General features: G+C 43.7%; 1 protein-coding gene across 1 annotated transcript in view; it reads left to right on the top strand.

Annotated features, from left to right (window-relative positions):
• CA3H2orf16 (chromosome A3 C2orf16 homolog) overlaps positions 1-21,347 on the top strand; it is a 37,639-nt gene extending 16,292 nt beyond the window's left edge. Inside the window, exons 2-5 of the mRNA XM_043604259.1 lie at positions 1,056-1,134; positions 1,755-1,809; positions 2,019-2,114; positions 2,970-21,347. Coding sequence (XP_043460194.1) covers positions 1,056-1,134; positions 1,755-1,809; positions 2,019-2,114; positions 2,970-21,021 — 18,282 coding nt within the window. The 3' untranslated portion in view covers positions 21,022-21,347. The remainder of the gene's footprint in view (positions 1-1,055; positions 1,135-1,754; positions 1,810-2,018; positions 2,115-2,969) is intronic.
• The last annotated feature ends 84 nt before the right edge of the window (positions 21,348-21,431 follow it).

Here is a 21,431-nt window from a genome sequence, read left to right as displayed (position 1 = left end):
AAAAGAAGAAATAAAAATCGTTTTATTTGAAATGGTAACAAATGTCATTTATGCCTTTAAAATGACCTGGAACACCGTTGCAAAACAAAACAAAACAAAACAAAACAAAACAAAACAAAACAACCCCAGGAGTTTACAAACTACTGATTGGGAAATTCTGACCTACAGGATAAAAGAAAAATGCCACTGTTTGGCAAAATCTGGCTTCCATCTACATTTTCAGCTTTGCCTCTCACTACTTAGCAAAAGGGCACCTGACAATCATTACTTTATAATCTTCTTGGTGATGTTCCCACTTGTTTGGAATGCTCTTTCTTTATCCAAAAATCTTCTGCTGATTCTTCAAACTCCAGTACAAATGGCAACTTCTTGAGTAATTTTTCCCTTCTCTCGCAGGCAGTTAATTACTGTCCTCTTTATTCCCTAACACTTATATTTCTTTCTTTCTTTTTTTTTTAGCATTTCTTTTTTGTTTTGTTTATTTATTTATTTTGAAAGGGAGAGAGAGAATGAGTGTGCACATGCGCGCGCGCGCGCACACACACACACACACACACACACACACACGGGGGAGGGGCAGAGAGAGGGAGAGAATCCCAAGCAGGGTCTGGCTCTGTGCTGTTAGTGTGGAGTCTGGAGCCTGCCTCATGGCTCAATCTCATGAATCATGAGATTATGACCTGAGCTGAAATCAAGAGTCAGATGCTTAACTGACTGAGCCACCTAGGCGCCCCTAACACTTATATTTCTGTTACAGCATTTACCACACAATATTGTAACTTGACTGTTTAGACATCTGTTTTCCTTATTAGTGTGAGTTCTCAGAATACAGGAATTATGTTTATCTTTGTTGTCCCAGCACTGGATATAATACCTAGAACTTAGTAAGTACTCATGAAATGATTCAGGAATAAATGAATGGGGTCATAATTGTTGCTGTGGTTATGGATACCCACTGTATTAATATTTGTGTCTATAAGATGGACTGTGCTGTTGATAAATTCTCTAACCTAGAACGTTTTCTGATTTTATTTTTTCTTTTTGTGCCTCTCTAGACTTCAAAGCAGCATAAATTGAAAAAGATCAAGAAATTCACAGGTCAGAAAGATTCTATCCTTTATTCTTCAGCTCAAGGCTCATGACATCAACCATGGGTCTGCTTTAAGATTCTAGCCTTTAATAGTAGGTGGAGAGAAGGAGGTTGAAAGATTATGTAAATGAAAGAAATGTGCCTATTCTTTCCAATGTCTCTAAAGATGCTAGATTCTTTCTAGCAACTTCCAAAGAGATGTAAACAGCTTTATAATTCTATGCTTCCTTTCCTAATCTCCTTTTGTACACAACTCAAAGCACCAGGAAAGAAATTTGGTGAAATTAGAGAATACAGAAGGGGTAACTACCAAGAGTTTGGTGCAGGAAGTTTCAATACCTTTTTTCCCTGTCATGGACACTGGATAGACTCTCTTGGAGTAAAAGATATGTATTATGAATTTTATTTCCCCTACTCCAACTCCCTACTACCATGATTGTTCCTGCTATTTCCAATGGCTTCCATCTACTACATGGTGAAGGCAACATAGTATAGTTTAAAATAGAAAAACCTGAGACCTAGGTTAAGTCTGAACTCTACCACTAATTAATTTTATGATCCTGGACATCATTTCACCATTGTTTCCTTATTTGTAAAACAAGGGGGCTGAACAAGGTAGTATCAATAATTTTGATGCTGATAGATTCTTTACCCCTACTCCCAGCTTCCCAGTGGGAAGAAAATCTCAGAATGGGTTGCCCTGAAGCTAACCTGACATGGTGAGTAAAGCTGATCTTCACTATCTATTCTTTCTCTCTTCAGCCTACCCTACTGATAAACTCTGTAAAATTAGGAGTAAGCTAGGACTATTTTACTTCACTCACTATGATAGCTGTTTCCTTTACAAGTTAAGTCACTCTTCTTAATGGTTTCTTTACTAGTACTTTAATATCACTTCAACTACACTGATACACTCTCTTATATCCAGTTCTTCAGGACTCCCTGTGGGATGGGCCCAGGAATATATACTCTGGTCAATGGAGAGAAGTCTTCAACAGATCTTCCAACACCTGGAATGTGCAAGGTCAGGGAAAGTAGTAGTTTCTAGGTGGGAACTGCAGCAGGTGGTAGAGCCCCCCACCCCCCTTTTTTAAGTAAACTCTTTGGGGCTTGAACTCAAGCCTGAGATCAACAGTCACATGCTCTACGGACTGAGCCAGCCAGGTGCCCCAATTTTTTTTTTTTAATTTTTTTTTCAACGTTTATTTATTTTTGGGACAGAGAGAGACAGAGCATGAACGGGGGAGGGGAAGAGAGAGAGGGAGACACAGAATCGGAAACAGGCTCCAGGCTCCGAGCCGAACGGGGGAGGGGCAGAGAGAGAGGGAGACACAGAATCGGAAACAGGCTCCAGGCTCCGAGCCGTCAGCCCAGAGCCTGACGCGGGGCTCGAACTCACGGACCGCGAGATCGTGACCTGGCTGAAGTCGGACACTTAACCGACTGCGCCACCCAGGCGCCCCGCAAAGGTGGTAAACTTTTAAGAGGGGGAAGGAAGGAACTGAAGGAGGGAGAGTAGGAGAGAGGGAAGGAGGGAGGGAAAGAGAGAGGGAAACGGGACATTGCTAGTTGGTTGGTTGGTTAGTTAGTTGGTTTGTTTGTTTGGCAGTGGGGATAAATTCTGGGTCCAAAGGACATTTAAGAACAACTGGTCTGTGGATCATTTCTGAATGGAATGGAGACAAATGCTCCCTTTCCTCTTGATGGAGGAATTCTTTCCGTAAGTAAATGATGTTGGGGAAAGCAGCCTCTTTTGCTGTTGTAGTTCTCCTTCAGGCCAAAATATTTTGCATTTGAAATAGCCATTATTTTTCCCTTTTCCTACTTTTCCTACCTTTTTCTGCTTCAAAGCAAATGGAAACTTTTCTCTATTTCTCAGATCAAGTCTTTTGGAATTGTGTTTGCCTGAACCACAAGATAGGATTTCTTCCTCCACCTCCTCTGTGTTTGTGGCTCAGGAGCCTGTTCTACCCTGTTGTGGCTGTAAGAAGGCAAAACATTCTACTGACCATAGCATCTCCTCTGGATCATTAAGCAACAACTCTAGCCTGTCACACTTTCCTGTCTTTTCTGAAGAAACAACCTGGCAACTCCGGAACCATAGTTTACCTATTTTACCCAAGAAACAGCCTTCTGTGTTCAGGAGCCAAGGCACATTGCTGTCTACTTTTAGGCTCTCAGAGTTTGGGAAGTCAAAACTTTTTCAGAATTTTACAGCACTTTCACCCTTAGGATCTCAAAGTTCTTTTATCAACTCTGTTCTTGAATCCCCAGTTCTCTGCCACCAAGAGAAAACAAAGAATGGAAGGAGGAGCAAGAGTCATTTGACATTGGATCACGGGCCAAATTCTGGCTCCAGGGAGAGACCACGATTCTCAGGGTGGGCTCCAATCCGTCTCTCTCCTTTGGCTAGGTGGGAGTTAGAGGGACATATGGCTTGGAAGGTTTGTACTTTGAGAGAACAAACAGTACCTCTGCCTGTGAGGGACTCATGGGCAATGCTGAATTATTTAATCGATGCACAAGGAGGAGTCCCTGAACCAGAGAAACCTCAAATCCAGGTATCTATGCCCATTCATCAAAGCAGTAAACAAAGTATCAACAATAAATCCCCAAACTGTCCATCATTTCAGCTCCATGTGAATATTGGAGTGGAATCCGGATTAAAGAGAACAGAAACAAAAATTTCACAGTCACTTATCCCAGGTAAGCAGTCACAACCAGGGGATGGCCCCCAAATTCTTGAATCCAGGCCCTTAGTTACATCACTGGGCACTCCACCTCCCAAAAGTTTAGGAGTTGACATAAATCAAGAGGAAACCACTTTACTGCAGAAGGAGCCAAAACATGTCCTAGAGCTTAGTATAGAGCAGAGAGTCATAGGCCTTCCAGAAAAAAGGATACAGCAGCATAAGACCCAAGTGACTAATGTGGAATTGACCCCAAGGCTACCATACCAAGTTACAGATAACATAAAGGTAACTCCATTGGCATTACTTCAAGTCATGGATTTGATGGGGATGATCCCAGAATCACATTCAGAAGTGATAGAATCTGTGGGTTTGTTCCCACAGCCACCAGATGAAGTTGGGAAACCAATGGAAACCATGAAAAAAGTGAGAGTAAGCCCCAAACCATCATATCAAGTCACTAAATCAGTGGAGGTAATACCAAGTCCTCAGCATCAAGCTATGGAATCAAAGATGACCTCAAGACCACAGAATCAAGTCACAGATAATGTGAAGGTAACTCCTATAGTATTGCTTCAAGTCACGGATTCTATGGGAATGATTAAAAAATCACATCCACATATCACAGAATCAGTGGGAATAACCCCAAGAACACAATATCAAGCCATGAAGTCAGCAGAAATAAACACATCACTAGACCATCAAGTCATACCACCAGGAAAGATGAGTCCAAAGGCAAAACATGCAGTTGTAGAAACTGTGGAAGTGACTGAAGGGCCACAGCATGAAATTACTGAATCAGTGGACATAACCTCAAAGCCACAAAGTCAAGTCATAGAACCGTTGAAGTTTCTTCCAGAGCCAATATGTCAAAAAACAAGATCATTGGAAATGATCTCCAGTCCATCTCATCAAGTTATGGATTACATGAAAGTAACTCCAGTGGCACTATTACAAGCTATGGATTTCATGGGGATAATTCCACCAGCACAGCCACATGTTGTAGAATCTGGAGATTCGCAGTCTCAAATCGCAAATTTGACCCCAGGAGCAACTCAGCCAAATGGTTTGACTTCTAGCTCTCCTACTACTATTGGTCCACCTGAGGTTGTAGAATATGTGGGTTTACCCTCAGAGCCATCACCTAAAGTCAAAGAATCAGTAGGGATAGTTCCAATGTCATCACATCAATCCATACATTCTCTAAAGGTAACTCCAATAACACCGGGGTCACCAATTGGAATGATCATAGCACCCCAGTCACAAGTTGTAGAAACTCAGGATTTGACCTCAAGGCCAATATCTCAAGTCAAGGAACCTCTTGAGTTGACTCCTGGTTCATGGATTCAAGTGCTAGACCCTGTGGGGATGACTCCACAACCATATCATGAAGGCACAGAAACTATGGCATTAATCCCAGGGCCACCTCATCAAGTCATGGAATCTTCAAGGTTGACTCCATGGCTTCAAACCCTAGAATCTTCAGAGGTGAGCCCAAGGCAAAGCCATCAAATTACAGAAAATATGGGGTTGGCCTCTGACACATGGTTACAAATGAAGAAATCTGTAGAGTTAAAACCATCACATCATCAAATAATGGAAGCTTTAGGGACAGTCCCAAGGTCGCTGGGTCAAAGTACAGCATCTAAGGGAGTGAGCCAAAAGCCACTGCATCAAGTCACAGAATCTACAGCAAAGACTACTGCATCACTACTTCCAAGTGTAGAGTATTTGGGGGTGCAGCCAATGCCACAACTTAAGGTTGTGGATTCTGTGAAGTTATCCTCAGGATTGCAAAATGCAAAATCTGAGAAACTGACCTTGGGACCAAGAATGCAAAATATAAAATCTATAGATATAACCACAGGTTTAGTCCCACAAGTGGTAAAATATGGAGAGCTGATCCCAACTGTGAATTCTATAGAATTGGTCCCAGAACTTCAACAGCAGACTGTAAAATCTGATGAGTTGGCCCCCATTCCACAGACAAAAAGTAGGAATTCTGTGCAGGTAGCCCCAGGGTCTCAGCTTCAAGGTGTGCAATTTATTCATTTAACCCTAGGAACACAACAACAAAGTAGAAAATCCACTGAGTTAGCCCCAGCACCACAGTTGCAAAATGGGAAATTGAAAGATTTGACCTCCAGTTCACAGTTGCAAGGTCTGGAATATGTTCATTTGGCCCTACCGCCAGAGTTTCCAGATATAAAAGGTGTGGAGTTGACCCTAAGACAATTACAGAAAGATAGGAAATCTGTGGATTTGGCCCCCAAACCATGGTTACAAGATAAAAGATCTGAGGAGATAGTCCCGGTACTATTGCTTAAAGATGTGAAAATTCCTCAAATGGTAGAATGTAGAAGGTTGATTCCTGAAACACAGGTAGAAGATATGAAATATGAGGAACCAAACTCAGGGGCACACATTCAAGCAGTAAAATCTGTAGAGTTGAACCTCAAGCCAAATCATCAAGCCACAGAACCTGAAGGATCTACCCCATGGCATCAAACTTTAGAATCTTTAGGAATGATTGTACAGCCAAGATATCCAGGAACAGAAGCAGAGTTGACTTCTGACAATTGTCACTACAGGAAAGAATCTGTGGAGTTGAAACAGTCATCTTTAGGAAATACTCCAGGACCATTGAGTCAAACTTCAGGATCTATTCAGATGAACTCAGTGCCATTACAAGGTACCCGTGAGACAATGCTCCAGGGTGTAAAAGCCTTGGAGACTCCAGTGTCTCAACACTTAATACAAGAATCTCCAGAGTTGGTATCAGGATCAGAGATGCAAGGTATGAACCCACAAATATTGAACCCAGAGTCCCAAGGTATGAAGTTTGTTCATTTGAATCTAGGACCATATTCAGAATTTACGAACTATAAGGACTTGATCTCAGAACCACAATTTCAAAGTATGAAATATGTCCCATTGACCCCAGAACCACAGCCCAACAGTACAAAACCTGAGGAGTTGACTCTGGGTCCATTAATGCATGGTAATAAATTTGTGGATTTAACCGCACCACTGGAAGAATCTAGGAGGTTAATTCCTGACACACACTTACATGAAGAATCAAGGAAACTGACCATGGAACCACATTTACAAGCAATTAAATCTGTGGGTCCAACTTCCAGACCATGGCATCAAGACACAGTATCTACAGAGTTAGCTTCTGAGATCTGGCCACAAGAGGAGGAATCAGTGAAGTTAATCCCACAGCAAGTCATGGAAACTGCTGAGATGATGGCCAGGCCACATTTTAAAAAAATTTCAGAGATGACTCCAGGGCCAGGCTATCAAGACACAGAAGCCATGAGGCTGACTTCTGAGGCATTAACACAAAAACCAACAGGTCAAGTTATAGAATCTGCAGGAATGACTCTAAAACCACATCTTCAAGTTACTGAGCCTTCAGAGATACCTCTAAGGTCAGAAAAGACAGAAACTATGGGGTTGGCATCGTTTCAAGTTGAAAACACCCAAGAGTCAATGCCATATTTTAAAAAAGGATCTCTGGAATTTACTTTAGGACCAGGGATGCAATATGAGAAATCAGAGCCACCACTACAAAATTTGAAATCTGTGAAGTTAACCCCTGAGTCATCCCCATTAGTGGTAGGATCTAAACAATTTATCACAGGACCAAAACCACATGTTATGGAGTTGACCCCAGGGCCACAGCTCCAGGGAGTAAAGTCTATGCAGTTGGATCCAGAGCCACAATTACAAGACATGAAATATGTTAATTTAATCCAACAGCCAGCTACTACTGGAGTGGTAGAATTTGAGGAGCTGGTACATGAACCAGTACTACAAAGTGTAGTATCAGAGGAATTGACTAAGGGGGCCCAGCCTCAAGGTGTGAGATTGACCCTAGGGCCACATTTGCAAAGTGTCAGATTTTCAGAGTTATCCCAAGGGCCACTTCTTCAAGGAGAAAAACCTATAGATTTAATTTCAGGGTCTCCACATCATGGTATGAAATGTGATGAACTGACCCCTGGTTCCCCGGTGCAAGAAATCAAATTATCTATCCCAGGGCCAAAGCATCAAAGTGTTATACCCATAAAATTGACTTCAAAACCACAAACTCCAGGTGTGAAATTTGTGGAACAAAACTCAGGACCATGCTTGCAAGATGTCAAATTTTCTGATTTGACCTCAGAACCAAAGCGTCAAGGTTTCAAACATTTGCAGTGTATACCAGGAACACAGCTTCAAGATATGAAGTCTATAGGATTTGTAACAGAATCATCTTTGCAGTCAAGCCAAAGACCCTTGGGTGAAAATACAAAATCTCTTCTGTCTACTGAAGGACTACAGTTTCCTAGCACGAAATCCAATGAATTAACCTCAGAACTACAGTTGCAAGGTGTGAAATCTCAGGAACTAAACCTAGGGCCAAGGCAGCAAGATGTCAAATTTTCTGAATTGACTTCCGGGCCAAAGCTTCAAGGTGTCAAATTTGGGAAGCAAACCCCAGGATCTAAGTTTCATGGTGTGAATTCTGTGGAGAAGACTCCAGAGTTAGGGTTTCAAGATTCTAAATTAGCAAAGATGTCACCAGGGCTGCAGGGTATAAAACAAGTGGGGCATAACCCAGGGCCATGGCTACAAGATGTCAAATTTTGTGATCTGATATCAGGAACTCAACCTCAAGGAGCGAAATCTTCAGAGTTAAACTTGGGACCACAACTACAGTGTGTGAATTTTTTTGAGTTGACCCCAAAGCCAAAGATACAAGGAGTAAGATCTATGAGGTTCACCCCACAACCTGGAAAGCAAGTGGTCACGCCTGAGATGTTAGTACCAGAGACACTATTTCAAGGTGTAAAACATTTAGTGATAGACCAAATGTCAAGCTTTGAAGGTAACATTTCTTATAAATTTGTCTCAGAGCCACAGAAACCATATGCAAAACCTGTGGAGTTGACTCCCGGGTCACAGTTGCCAAGTGTGAAATATTCTGAGTTGACTAGAAGACCAGAGTTACAAGGTATAAAATCTCCTAAATTGATCCAAGGACCACAGTTGCAAGATATAAAACCTGTGGAGTGGACCCCAATCTCAAAGCTTCGAGGTTTAAAATCTAAGGCACTAATCCCAGAACCACAACTGGAAGATAGGAAATCTGAGGAGTTAACCCCAGGGCTGCATTTGGGAGGTATGAAATCTACGCAAACACCAAAACCACAAATGGGAGATGTCAAGTCTATGGTGTTAACCCCCGGGCCACAGGTGGAAGGTGTGAAACCAATGGAGCTGATCCCAGGCTCAAAACTTCAAGGTTTAAAATCTGAGTTGTTAATCTCAGAGTCAGAGCTGAAAGATATGAAATCTGTGGCCTTAATTCCAGGACAGTATCTAAAAGGTATTGAATCCATGTTACTAACCTCCAGTCCACAGCTGGAAGGTGAGAAATCTGTGGAGATAGCCTCAGGGGCTGAAATAGAAGATGTCAAATCTGTGAAAGATACCGCAAATAACAAGCTTCAAGGTGAGAAATCTGAGTTGACTATGCATGCAAGAATTCAAGAATTCAAAACTGTGGAGTTGGTCCCAAGAACACAGCTGCAAGATGTGAAAACTGTGGAATTGAAATTTGGGCCAAAGATGCAAGGTGAGAAATCTGTGTCTTTTGCACAAGGGCCATTGCTCCAAGGATCTGAACTGCAAGTTGTGAAACCTGAGGAATTGACTTTAGAGCCACAAATGCAAGATAAGGAACTTGTCGAGAGTACCCCATGTTTAAAGTATCAAAGTTTAAAATCTGTAGAGGAAACTCCAGATTCAGTGCTGCAGTGTTTAAAATCTGGGAAGTTGATCCCAAGGCCAAAGAAGCAGGAAGTAAAATCTGTGAATGTGACCAGAAGACCAAAGTTTCAAGGAGTAAAATCTGTGGATTTAGCCCCAAGGCAACACTTTCGAGGGATGGCACTTAAGAATTTAACTTCTGGGCCAGAACGGGGTGGCGAGATATCTGTACTCTCACCAAAGCAGCAATGTGTGAATTCAGAGCAATTGAAGAGAGGGTCTAAGTCAGAAGGTGAGATGTCTTTGGAATTAATTCCAGGGCTAAAATTTAAAGACGGAAAATTAGTAGACTTCAATTTTGAGTTACAGTTTGAAGGTATGAAACCATGTGAACTGACTCCAGAATCAAATATCCAAGGTTTAAAACCTAAAGAGTTTAAACCTGAACCACAGTTGCAAAGCATAGTATCTCCTGAGTTGATCCCAGCACCTCGGCTGCACCAAGTGAAACCCTCAGCATCAGCTTCAGAGCCACAACTCTGTGTAAAAACTGTTGAGTTAAAGCAAGAGCAACTGCTTGAAAGTATGAAATGTATTCAGTGGATACCGGGACCTAAGTTCCAAGCTGTGAAATCTGTAGATTTAAATCTTGGGTCACGATCTCAAGGTGCTAAATCCGGAGGGTTGAAATCTTCAGTACAGTTAAGGGATGTGAAGTCATCTGAATTGACTTTCGGGACAAAAACTCAAGGTGCAACGTATGCAGATTTCAACCGTGGGCCACAGTTGCAGAATGTGAAAACTCCTGAGTTGTTCCCAGGACCACAGCTGCAAAAAGGGAAGACTTTGGCATCAACCTCAGAGCCACAGCTTCAAGATATAAAAACTATGGAGTTTAAACAAGAGCCACAGCTAGAAAGTATGAGATGTGTTCAGTGGATACCAGGACCTGAATTCCAAGCTGTGAAGTCTGTAGAGTTAAATCTTGGATTACAGTCTCAAGGTGTCAAGTCTGTAGAGTTGAAACCTTTAATACAGTTAAGAGATACAAAGTCATCTGCATTGACTCCAAGGCCAAAGCTCCAAGATACACCATCTTTAGCATCACTCCAGGAACATCAGCCTCAAGGTTTCGATTTGAAACCTTTTCTACAGGTTAGAAGTATGAAATCATGTGACCTGACATCAAGATCAAAGCTCTGTGGTATAAAATCTATGACACTGAAATCTAGGCTTTCCTTGCATGATAGGAAATCTACTAAATTGACTGCAGGACCAAAGCTTCAAGAAGTGAAACCCTTACAGTCATCCCCAGGAATACAACCTCAAGGTGTCAAGTCTCTAGTGCTTACACAAGAGCCACAGCTTCCTGAGGTGAAATCTGGGGTATTAAGCCAAGGGTCACAATTACAAAGTGATAAAACTATAGAGTTGAACTCTCCACTACACTTGAAAAGTAGGAAGTCATCTGAATTGACTCTTCAGACAAAACTTCAAGGTGTGAAATCTGAGAATTTCAACTCTGGGTTACAGTGGCAAGGTCTAAAATCTTCTAAGTTGTCACCTGGGATAAAGTCCCACGATATGACATTTACTGAATTAAATCCAAGTTCACAATTGGAAGGTACAACATTTTCTAAACTGACTGTAGGGACAGAAATTCAAGGTACCAAACCTACAGATTTCAACCACGGACCATTGTTACAAGGTGTGAATTCTTCTGAAGGGACCTCAAAGACAAAACTTCAAAATGTAAAACATAAAGAAAGCAGCCCCAGTCCCCAGGTGCAAGTTGTGAAATCTTCTGACCTGATCCTGGGATCAAAGCTTCAAAATGTGAAATTGGTGTTCAACCCTGAGCCACAATTTCAAGGAGTGAATTGTTCTAAGTTACTCTCAGAAACAAAGTTTCAAGATGTGGAATCTGCAAAGTTCAAACCTGGGTCACAGTTGAGTGGTGTGAAATCTTCTGAATTGATACTAGGGACAAAGCTTCAAAAAGTGGAATCAGTGGATTTCAAGTCAGGCCCACAGTTTCAAGATACGAAATCTTCTAGGTTGATCATGGGTGTAAAGCTTCCAGATGTAAAATCTACGAATTCCAGGTCTGGGCCACAGTTGCAGGAGGATGTGAAATCTCGAGTGATCACAAGGGAAAAGCTTCAAGGAGTGAAATCTGTAGAATTGAAACCTAGTTCAAAGTTACAAGGTGAGAAATCTTCTGATATGACCCTGGGGAAGAAGTTTTCAGGTGTGAAATCCAGCCCAAAGTTACAAGATATGCAATGTTCAGAGCTGATTATGGGTATAAAGCTTCGAGATATAAAATCTACAGGGTCCAATTCTAGATCACACTTTCAAGGTATGAAATCTTCTGAAATGATCACGGAGTCAAAGCTTCAAGAAGTGAAATCCTTTGGGTTCAACCATGGTCCAAAGCTACAAGGTGGGAAATCTGATTTAACCCAGAAGAGGAAGCTTCAAGGAGTGAAATCTGTGGAGTTCAACCCTAGGCCACAGAGACGAGGTGAGAAATCTGATTTGACGCTAGAGTGGAGGCTTCAAGATTTGAAATCTGTTGAGTTAAAACCTGTTCCACAGTTACAAGATGTGACATCTTCTGAGTTAACACCAGAAACAAAGCTTCAAAGTGGAGGATCTGTGGAATTCATCACCAGGCCCACGTGGCAAGATACGAAATCTCTTGAATTCAATCTAGGTACAAAGGTACAAGATGTGAAATCTTTGGGGTTCAAGTCAGCCCTACAGTTACAAAATAGGAAATTGTCTATGCTGACACCAGGGGCACGCTTTCAAGGTATGAAATCTGTGGAATTCAACCCTGGGGCAAAGTTGCAAGGTGCAAAATCTCCTGAGTCCATAAAGCTTCAAATAGTGAAAACTACAGAAGTCAGTCATGACCCAGAATTTCGGGTTGCAAACCCCTCTGAGTTAGCCTTGGAATCAAAGATTCACAGTGTGGTATCTTCTGAGTTCAGTGCTGGGAAGCAGTGGCAAGAAGAGAAATCATATAAGTTGAACCCACGGCCAGAGCTTCAAAGTGTAAAATTTATGGTATACAATCCTGGACCACATTTGCAACATAGAAAATCTTCAGAATTATGCAAAGGGACACAGATTCAAGATGTGAAATCTATGGAATTCAATCCTGAGCAACAGTTGCAAGATGTGAAATCTTCTGAGCTGTGCCAGGGAACAAGTGTTCAAGGTATGCAGTCTTTCCAGTTCGATCCTGGGCCACAGTTACAAGTGATAAAATCTGAGTTGTGCAAAGACATGAAGCTTCCATATGAGCAATTTCCAGAATTCAATCATGAGCCTAAGTTACAAGGTGGGAAATGCTCTGAGTTGAACCCAGGGCCACAGCTTCCGTGTATAAATGTTACAGCATTCAACATGGGGCCTCAATTGAAAGGTGTAAAATCTTTTGAGTTGAATCCTGAGCCAGAGCTTCAAGGTATAAAATCTAACTTGTTCTGCCTTGGGCCACATTTGCAAGATATGAATTCGTCTGCATTTATTTCAAAACCAAACCTTCAGTGTGTAAATGCTGTTGGATGCAGCCCTGAGTCACACTCACAAGGTGTAAACTCTTCTGAATTAACTTCAGTTTCAAAACTTCAAAGTAGGAAGTCTTCTGAGTTGAATTCAGGGACAGAGTTTCCAAGGGAGACATCTGTAGTGGTCAACCCTGGAATACATTTGCAAGATTTGAAATCTGAACTGATTCCAGGGCCAAAGTTTCTAGGTGTAGCACCTATGGGATGCAACCCTGGGTCACAGATGAACTGTATAAATCCTTCTGAGTTGAATCCAGAGCCAAAATTACAATGTGTAAATTCTATGGGGTGCAAACTGGGGCCACCTTTGCAAAGTGTACCATCTTTTGAGTTGACTTCAGGGACAAAATGTCAAGGTATGGGATCTGAGGTGAATCCAGGGACCAAGAGTCACAGTGAGACATCTGTGGTGTTCAACCCTGAACCACATTTGCAATGTTTGAAATCTGAATTGATTCCCGGGCCAAAGTTTCTAGGTGTAGCACCTATGGGATGCAAACCTGGGCCACAGACGAACTGTGTAAATTCTTCTGAGTTGAATCCAGAGGCAAAATTACAATGTGTAAATGCTGTGGAGTACAAATTTGAGCCACCTTTGCAAGGTATACAATCTTTTGGGTTGACTTCAGAGATAAAATGTCAAGGTATGGGATCTTTTGATTTGAATCTGGGGTCAGAATTTCAAGGTATAAAATCTGTTTTGTTCAACCCTGTGCAACATTCACAAAATATGAAATGTGAATTGACTCCAGGGACAAAGTTTCCAGGTGTAACATCACAGGAGTTCAACTGTGGCCCACAGCCGCAAGGTGTGAATTCTTCTGATTTGAATTCAGGGTCAGAATTTCAGTGCATGAATTCTGTAAAGTTTAATCCAGGGCCACAGATGCAAAGCACAAAACCCGCTGAATTGAATCCTGGGTTAGAATCTCAAGGTACAAAATCTATTCTGTTCAACCCTGGACAATATTTGCAAGGTATAAAATCTTCTGAGTTAATACCAGGGGCAAAGTTTCCAGAAATCCAGTTTTGGGAGAATCACTGTGGGTCACAGCAACAAGTTGTGCAGTCAGTGTTCACTGTAGGCTCTCCGTTAAATGGTATGAAATCTGTCTTATTTTTACCAGAGCCATTGCTTGAAGATGTAAAATCTATGAAGATGAGCAAAGAGCCATTGCTTTGTGGTGCAAATTCTGTGAAACGGATTTCAGGCTCTGAGCTGCAGGACTTGAAATGTGAGATGTTTGCACGAGAGCCATGTTTTAAAATAATGAAATCTGTGGATTTAAATTCAGGGCCACATCCTCAAGGTATGAATTCTGAGGAGTTGCCCTCACACCTCAGGCAGCATAATGTGAGATCCGTGGTGTTTTCACCGCATTTTCAAGATGTGAAATCTTTGAAGTCAAACCCATTGCCACAGCCTCAAAGTGCTAATTCTTTAGGGTTGTCATCATGCCTCAGGTCACCATGTGTTAATTCTGAGGTCTTTGCACCAGAGTCATGTTTTCAAGATGTCAAATCCATAGAGTTGACACCAGGGTCCCAACAGCAAGGTATGAATTGCCAAGAGTTGACTTCAGGATGGCAAGGTATGAAATCAGTGGTGTTGGCACCACAGCCAGTTAAGAAGTTCATACCAGGACCGATGTTGGCTAGTGTTAAATTTTCAAGTTTGTCTCCAGAATCACAGCAACAAGGTGAGAAATCTTTGGAGTTTACTCCAGAACCAAAGTTGCAAAGTATAAAACATGTGAAATTGTCTTCAGCATCTCTGCAACAAGACATAAAACCTGTAGAGTTACCACCAGGGTCACTGCTTCCAAGAACAAAATCTGAGGAGCTAACTCCAAAAAGAAGGTATCCAATCACAAACTCCTCTGAGATAATCCCTAGGCCAGAGCATCAGTTTGTAGAACATGTGGAGAAGATCCCAACACCAATGCATCAGGTCCCTAAATCTGTGAGTTTGATTTCAATACCAATTTATCACATCACAGAATCTTCAGCAATGGCACGAAGGTTGGCACACCAAGGCAAAGAAACCATAGAAAAATCTGTAGGGTTGACCCCAAAGCCAACAAGTAAAGCCATGGAATCTTCAGGAATGCCTCTAGGGCTAGATCTCCAAGTACCAGAATCTGTTGATGTGACTCCAGTGCTAAGAAATCGAGGCTCTAAATCCTTAGAATTAACCCTAAAGGAAAGCTACCAAATCCCAAAAACTCTGGAGTTGCTCTCTCAGTCACAGACTCAAGTTAAAGATTTGGAGGAATTACATACAAGGCGACTGCAGCAAGCTGTAGGATCTGAAGAGATGACCCCAGAGCCCAAGCATCACACTACAGAAACTATGGGCTTGACCTCCAAGGCAAGGCCAAAAAGGAAGGAATTCCTTGGAATGACCCCAAAGCCAATACCTAAAACCACTGGATATGCAGAGAGATTTCCAAGGCCCTATCCTCAAGCACTAGAATTTTTGGAGGTGATCTCTGAGAAAAGGCTGCAGAGGGAAGACTCTGAAGCATTGATTACACAGTCATTACATCATGTCCCAGGGTCTTCAGAGATGACACCAGGAGTAGGATATCAAGTTCCTGAATCTATGGGTTTAACTTCTAAGCAACGGCTTCAAAGGGAGGAATCTTTAGAGTTGCCCCCAAAGCCGACAGATCAAGTTGCAGGATGTGCAGAATCTGTAAAGCTCATACCCGAGACATGGCAGCAAGGGGATGGATCAGTGGGATTATCATTGTCACAGAATCAAAGGATGAAATATTCAGAGATAGGTCCAGGACTACAAGGTCGAATTACAGAATATATGAGGATTAGTCCAAAGCCACCAGATCAGGTCACAGAATCTACAAAGACACAGCTTCACGTTGCTCAAGGGGTAACCCTGGTAGTTCCCCAAAAAGTTATTGACTATGTGAATGTGACTTCTGGGCCACCACCTCAAGTTGTGAAATCTGTGGCATTAACACCAGGGCCAATCTCTCAAATGGTAGACTGTCTTGAGTTGACTCCAAAACTGCAAGATGTGAGATCTTCTGAGTTTACCTCAGGGCTATGGTTGCAAAATGTGAAATCTAAGAAATTAGCCACAGAGCCAACGCACCAAATTTTGGAAACAATGAAGTTGACAGGGTTTCAGATCGTAAAGACTGTGTTAATCCCAGGGCCACCACTTCAAATTGTAAAATCTGAGGAATTAGCACCAGGACCAATTCCTCAGGTTGTAGAACCAATAGGAGTAGCCTTAGGGTCAGCGATTGAAGCACTGGATTGTTTGGATTTATTCCCAAGGCCACAGCTTCAAGAAATGGTAGAACCTGTAGAATTAACTCCAAGGCCAAATACTAAAGTGAAATCTGCAGAATTACTCTCACAGCCAACATCTCCATTTGAGAAACCTACAATGTTCACTCATGAACAAGGGCTTCAGGCCATGAAATCAGTAGGGACAAAAATAGGGTCTTCTCAAATCAGGGAATCTGAGGATTTAAATCTAGGACAGGTATATCAGATTAGGGAATCTGAGGATTTTACATCAAGAGAGGAGTTACAAATAGATAATTATGTCTTTAGATTTCTGCACAACTCTTCAAACTCGCTTATCTCAAGCTCTGCCGAAACATCTGAATTAGGAAGCCTTTGGGATTTTGAGCTGCCAGAAGAATCAAGGACTTTGGATGTAAAAAACCTTGGGACAGATATTTTGGAACCTGAAGAGTCCTTTATAGACTCTACTATGATACGGTCTTCAACCCTTACCTTGTCCCTTCATAATCAACCGTCTGATAAAATAACTAACATTGTAGAAACCCCACATTTTGAGATCCCAGGAGTGGGTGTCATATCTAAGGAGAGGACTAATAGGAAGCAGGTGGAAGAGCTAGAGAACTTACTCCACGACCTATCCCAACATCCACCACAAAGCTGGAGATCACCATCTAGGACGTTTCAGTCAGGATCGGGAACTCAAAGAGGCCTTACCTGGTCTGTCCTGGGGAGACAACAGAATGTCTGGGAGAATCACTCCTGGAGACAGCGACTACCTAGAAAATATCTCTCCAATATGCTAACGCTGGGGAATGTCTTGGGAGCCACTATGAAAAGGAAGCTCTATTCTCGAACATCTTTAACAGAGAGAGCCACTGCAGATGTCTGTCAGTCTATTCAGAATTTATTTGGGGTTCCAGCTGAACTGATGAAATTTTCCCAGAGTTTGCTAGAGAAGGGTCGAGGTACTATCTCTCAGCCTTCAGTGGTCAAAAACTACATTCAAAGACATACTTCATGTCATGATCATGAGCAAAGAATGGCCTTAAAGATGTGGACACGTGGTTCCATGTCCTCTATAGTACAGCAATACTCTGGGACTAGAATGAGAATAAAGAAAGTGAATTCAAGGCTCAATGATATATCCAAGGAAGTCATTCAGCCCATTCCTGCTTCATGTACAGGGGGCCAGCCTCCTGCCCCAGTAAAGTTAGAGTCCTCCTTCGATATAGTTTTCACTAGGAAAGATTCTGTTCCAGTGGAAGAGAGTGAGAACTCACAGAGTAATTCACAGACAAGGATTTTTGAATCCCAACACTCTCTCAAGCCAAGTTTTCTTCCCCAGGCCAAAACTGACTTCTCAGAACAGTTCCAGCTGTTACAAGATCTGCAGCTAAAAATAGCAGCAAAACTGTTAAGGAGTCAAATACCCCCAAATGTTCCTCCACCTCTAACTTCAGGTCTGGTTTTAAAATACCCTATCTGCCTACAGTGTGGCCGATGTGCAGGATTTAGTTGCTGTCATAAATTACAGGGCACTCTTGGGCCTTACCTTCTTATTTATCCACAGCTCCACCTTGTAAGCACTCCTAAAGGCCATGGAGAGATTAGGTTGCATCTTGGCTTTAGGCTGCGAACTGGGAAAAGACCCCAAATTTCAAAGTATCACAGAAGAGACAGACCCATCACACCAAGGAGTCCTATGTCACCATCACTAAGGAAAGCTAATGTCTACACTCAAGCTTCCAAGAGTCCTACTTCTACGATAGATTTGCAGTCTGGATCTTCCCAGGCTCCTGCTTCTCCTGTACAAGTGCACATCAGGCGAAGGCCGTATAGGAGCCCTGACCTAGTAGGAGAAACAGAAATTAGAGACCCTGGGCAATATGAATTTACTCAAGTTCACTCTTTACCAGATAGTGACTCTGAAGATGTTCAGGATGAAAAATGGGCTAACAGGGGAACCCAAAAGACCCATGATTCAAAATACCCAATGAAAGGAACCAAGGGAGGCAGAACACAAAGCGCAGAGTTCTACACAAATGGTAGAGCCATGACACAGAGTCCTTCTAGGGAATTACCAGCCCAGTTTAGAAGGAAGAGGAATGGAGCATCTCAGACAATGAGTGCCTCGTTAAAAAGACAACCTAAGAAATCCTCCCAACCCAAATTCATTCAACTGCTTTTTCAAGGCCTAAGGCAAGCATTCCAGATGGCACACAGAATTATGGCTTTTGTTGGGCAGAAGCCTGAGGACAGATCAAGGCCAGACCATTTGTGGTCAAGCAAAAACCAGCATCCAAAACGAAAAGCCAGAGACTATTACTTATCAAGAGATATCAAAAGTGACGGGATGCCAGTTGTCAAGCTAAAGCCAACAGACCTAACCACTAAGCAGGAGAGCACATTAAGGGAAGAAACAGAGCAACTCAGATCAGTTCAACAACCAAAATGGGATAGCTCTTTCAAACCCAGACATACCCAACTGCCCAAGCGCATAGTTTCCCAAAGAAGTACCACTTTCAAAACCACTTCAAGCAGACAGTCTATGGGTGTTGTTCAAAATGACAGTAGCAGCAGAGCTAAGAAAAACTTTGGCAGAAGTGAAATCTCCATCCAGGAGTCCAAGAACTCCAAATCGGGAACCAGAGTTCAGGACCGAGGGAGAATTCTACAAGATTCACTTAAGAGAAACTCACACAGTCACCTTAAAGAGAAACTGACACCCAAGAAACGAAACCACAAAAGCTTCTTAAGGCAGAGAACCCCATGTAATTCCTCTGAAAGGAGCCATGGTACTCCCTCTCAGAGGAGCCATCACAGTCTCTCTCAAAGGGGCCACCAAAGTCCCTCTGAGAGGAGATGTCATAGCCCTTCCGAGAGGAGCCATCGAAGTCCTTCTCAGAGAAGTCATCACAGTATCTCCGGAAGGAGCCACCAAAGTGCCTCTGAGAGGAGCCACCGAAGTCCTTCTCAGAGGAGCCATCGCAGTCTCTCCGGAAGGAGCCGTCAAAGTCCCTCTGAGAGGAGCCACCGAAGTCCTTCTCAGAGGAGCCATCGCGGTCTCTCCGGAAGGAGCCGTCAAAGTCCCTCTGAGAGGAGCCACCGAAGCCCTTCTCAGAGGAGCCATCGCGGTCTCTCCGGAAGGAGCCGTCAAAGTCCCTCTGAGAGGAGCCACCGAAGCCCTTCTCAGAGGAGCCATCGCGGTCTCTCCGGAAGGAGCCGTCAAAGTCCCTCTGAGAGGAGCCACCGAAGTCCTTCTCAGAGGAGCCATCAAAGTCCCTCTGAGAGGAGCCACCGAAGTCCTTCTCAGAGGAGCCATCAAAGTCCCTCTGAGAGGAGCCATCGAAGTCCTTCTCAGAGGAGTCATTGCAGTATCTCCAGAAGGAGCCATCAGAGTCCCTCTGAGAGGATCCATCGAAGTCCTTCTCAGAGGAGCCATCGCGGTCTCTCCGGAAGGAGCCATCAAAGTCCCTCTGAGAGGAGCCACCGAAGCCCTTCTCAGAGGAGCCATCGTGGTCTCTCCGGAAGGAGCCGTCAAAGTCCCTCTGAGAGGAGCCACCGAAGCCCTTCTCAGAGGAGCCATCGCGGTCTCTCCGGAAGGAGCCGTCAAAGTCCCTCTGAGAGGAGCCACCGAAGCCCTTCTCAGAGGAGCCATCGCGGTCTCTCCGGAAGGAGCCGTCAAAGTCCCTCTGAGAGGAGCCACCGAAGCCCTTCTCAGAGGAGCCATCGCGGTCTCTCCGGAAGGAGCCGTCAAAGTCCCTCTGAGAGGAGCCACCGAAGTCCTTCTCAGAGGAGCCATCAAAGTCCCACTGAGAGGAGCCACCGAAGTCCTTCTCAGAGGAGTCATTGCAGTATCTCCAGAAGGAGCCATCAGAGTCCCTCTGAGAGGATCCATCGAAGTCCTTCTCAGAGGAGCCATCGTGGTCTCTCTGGAAGGAGCCATCAAAGTCCCTCTGAGAGGAGCCACCGAAGTCCTTCTCAGAGGAGTCATTGCAGTATCTCCAGAAGGAGCCATCAGAGTCCCTCTGAGAGGATCCATCGAAGTCCTTCTCAGAGGAGCCATCGCCGTCTCTCTGGAAGGAGACATCAGAGTCCCTCTGAGAGGAGATGTCACAGTCCCTCTGAGAGGAGACATCACAGTCCTTCTCAGACGAGCCATCGCAGTCTCTCTGAAAGGAGCAATCAAAGTCCTTCTCAGAGGAGCCATCATAGTGTCTCCAAAAGGAGCTGCCAGAGTCCCTCTGAGAGGAGATGTCGCAGTCCTTCTGAGAGGAGATGTCGCAGTCCCTTTCAGAAAATTCATCACAGTCCCTTAGGGAGGAGAGGACACAGCCCTTTTGGGAGAAGACAGCACAGACCCCCTGTGAGGGGTGGTCGCGGTTCCTCAGAGAGAACTCACTGCAGTTCCTCTGAGAGGAGCAGACACAGTCACTTGGACAGAGCAAACACAGTCATTTTAAGAGGGGTCAACACAGTTGGTCTGAGAAAACCCATCACAGTACCCCTAAGGAGAGACTCAAGCGCAGCTACCCTAGGGAGAGGCTCAGACATAGTGTGTCTAAAGATTTCAAGGGCTACTCAAACACACAAAATACCCAAAGCTGGGCAAGTTTAGAGTCCTGAAGCTAACAGATGAGAAGAGATCCGCCCCCCTTATTCACTGACTGGCTCAAGTCTTCACCAAGCTGCCCTTTCCTGGCTTCTTTCCTGCTAAGCCACTGCCTCCAATACCTGCGCCCTCAGCAAAGAGCGTCTATGCCACTCTTCCTGGGGGAGGGAGGGCGGGAATTGGTCTGTAATATCTTTAAGATAAATAAAGGGGCAATAATTGATCTCCATCCAGAAACACCACTCGTCGTGCTGGGTGGGGAATGGAGGGTGGAGGGATATTTGGTGTCGCGCAAAAGGATGGAACGACAGGAAGGGGTTCTGAGGCCGCGTTGAGGTCCAAACCCCACCTACAGCCTCCTGGGGCGGGGTCTCAGAGGAGGGAGGCACGTCATGTGACTCACTCCCGCCGCAGCC

This window comes from Prionailurus bengalensis, chromosome A3 (assembly GCF_016509475.1).
Source record: "Prionailurus bengalensis isolate Pbe53 chromosome A3, Fcat_Pben_1.1_paternal_pri, whole genome shotgun sequence".
Lineage (NCBI taxonomy): Eukaryota > Metazoa > Chordata > Mammalia > Carnivora > Felidae > Prionailurus > Prionailurus bengalensis.
Note: the sequence above shows the minus strand (reverse complement) of the source record. Positions and strands in the feature narration are given on the sequence as shown.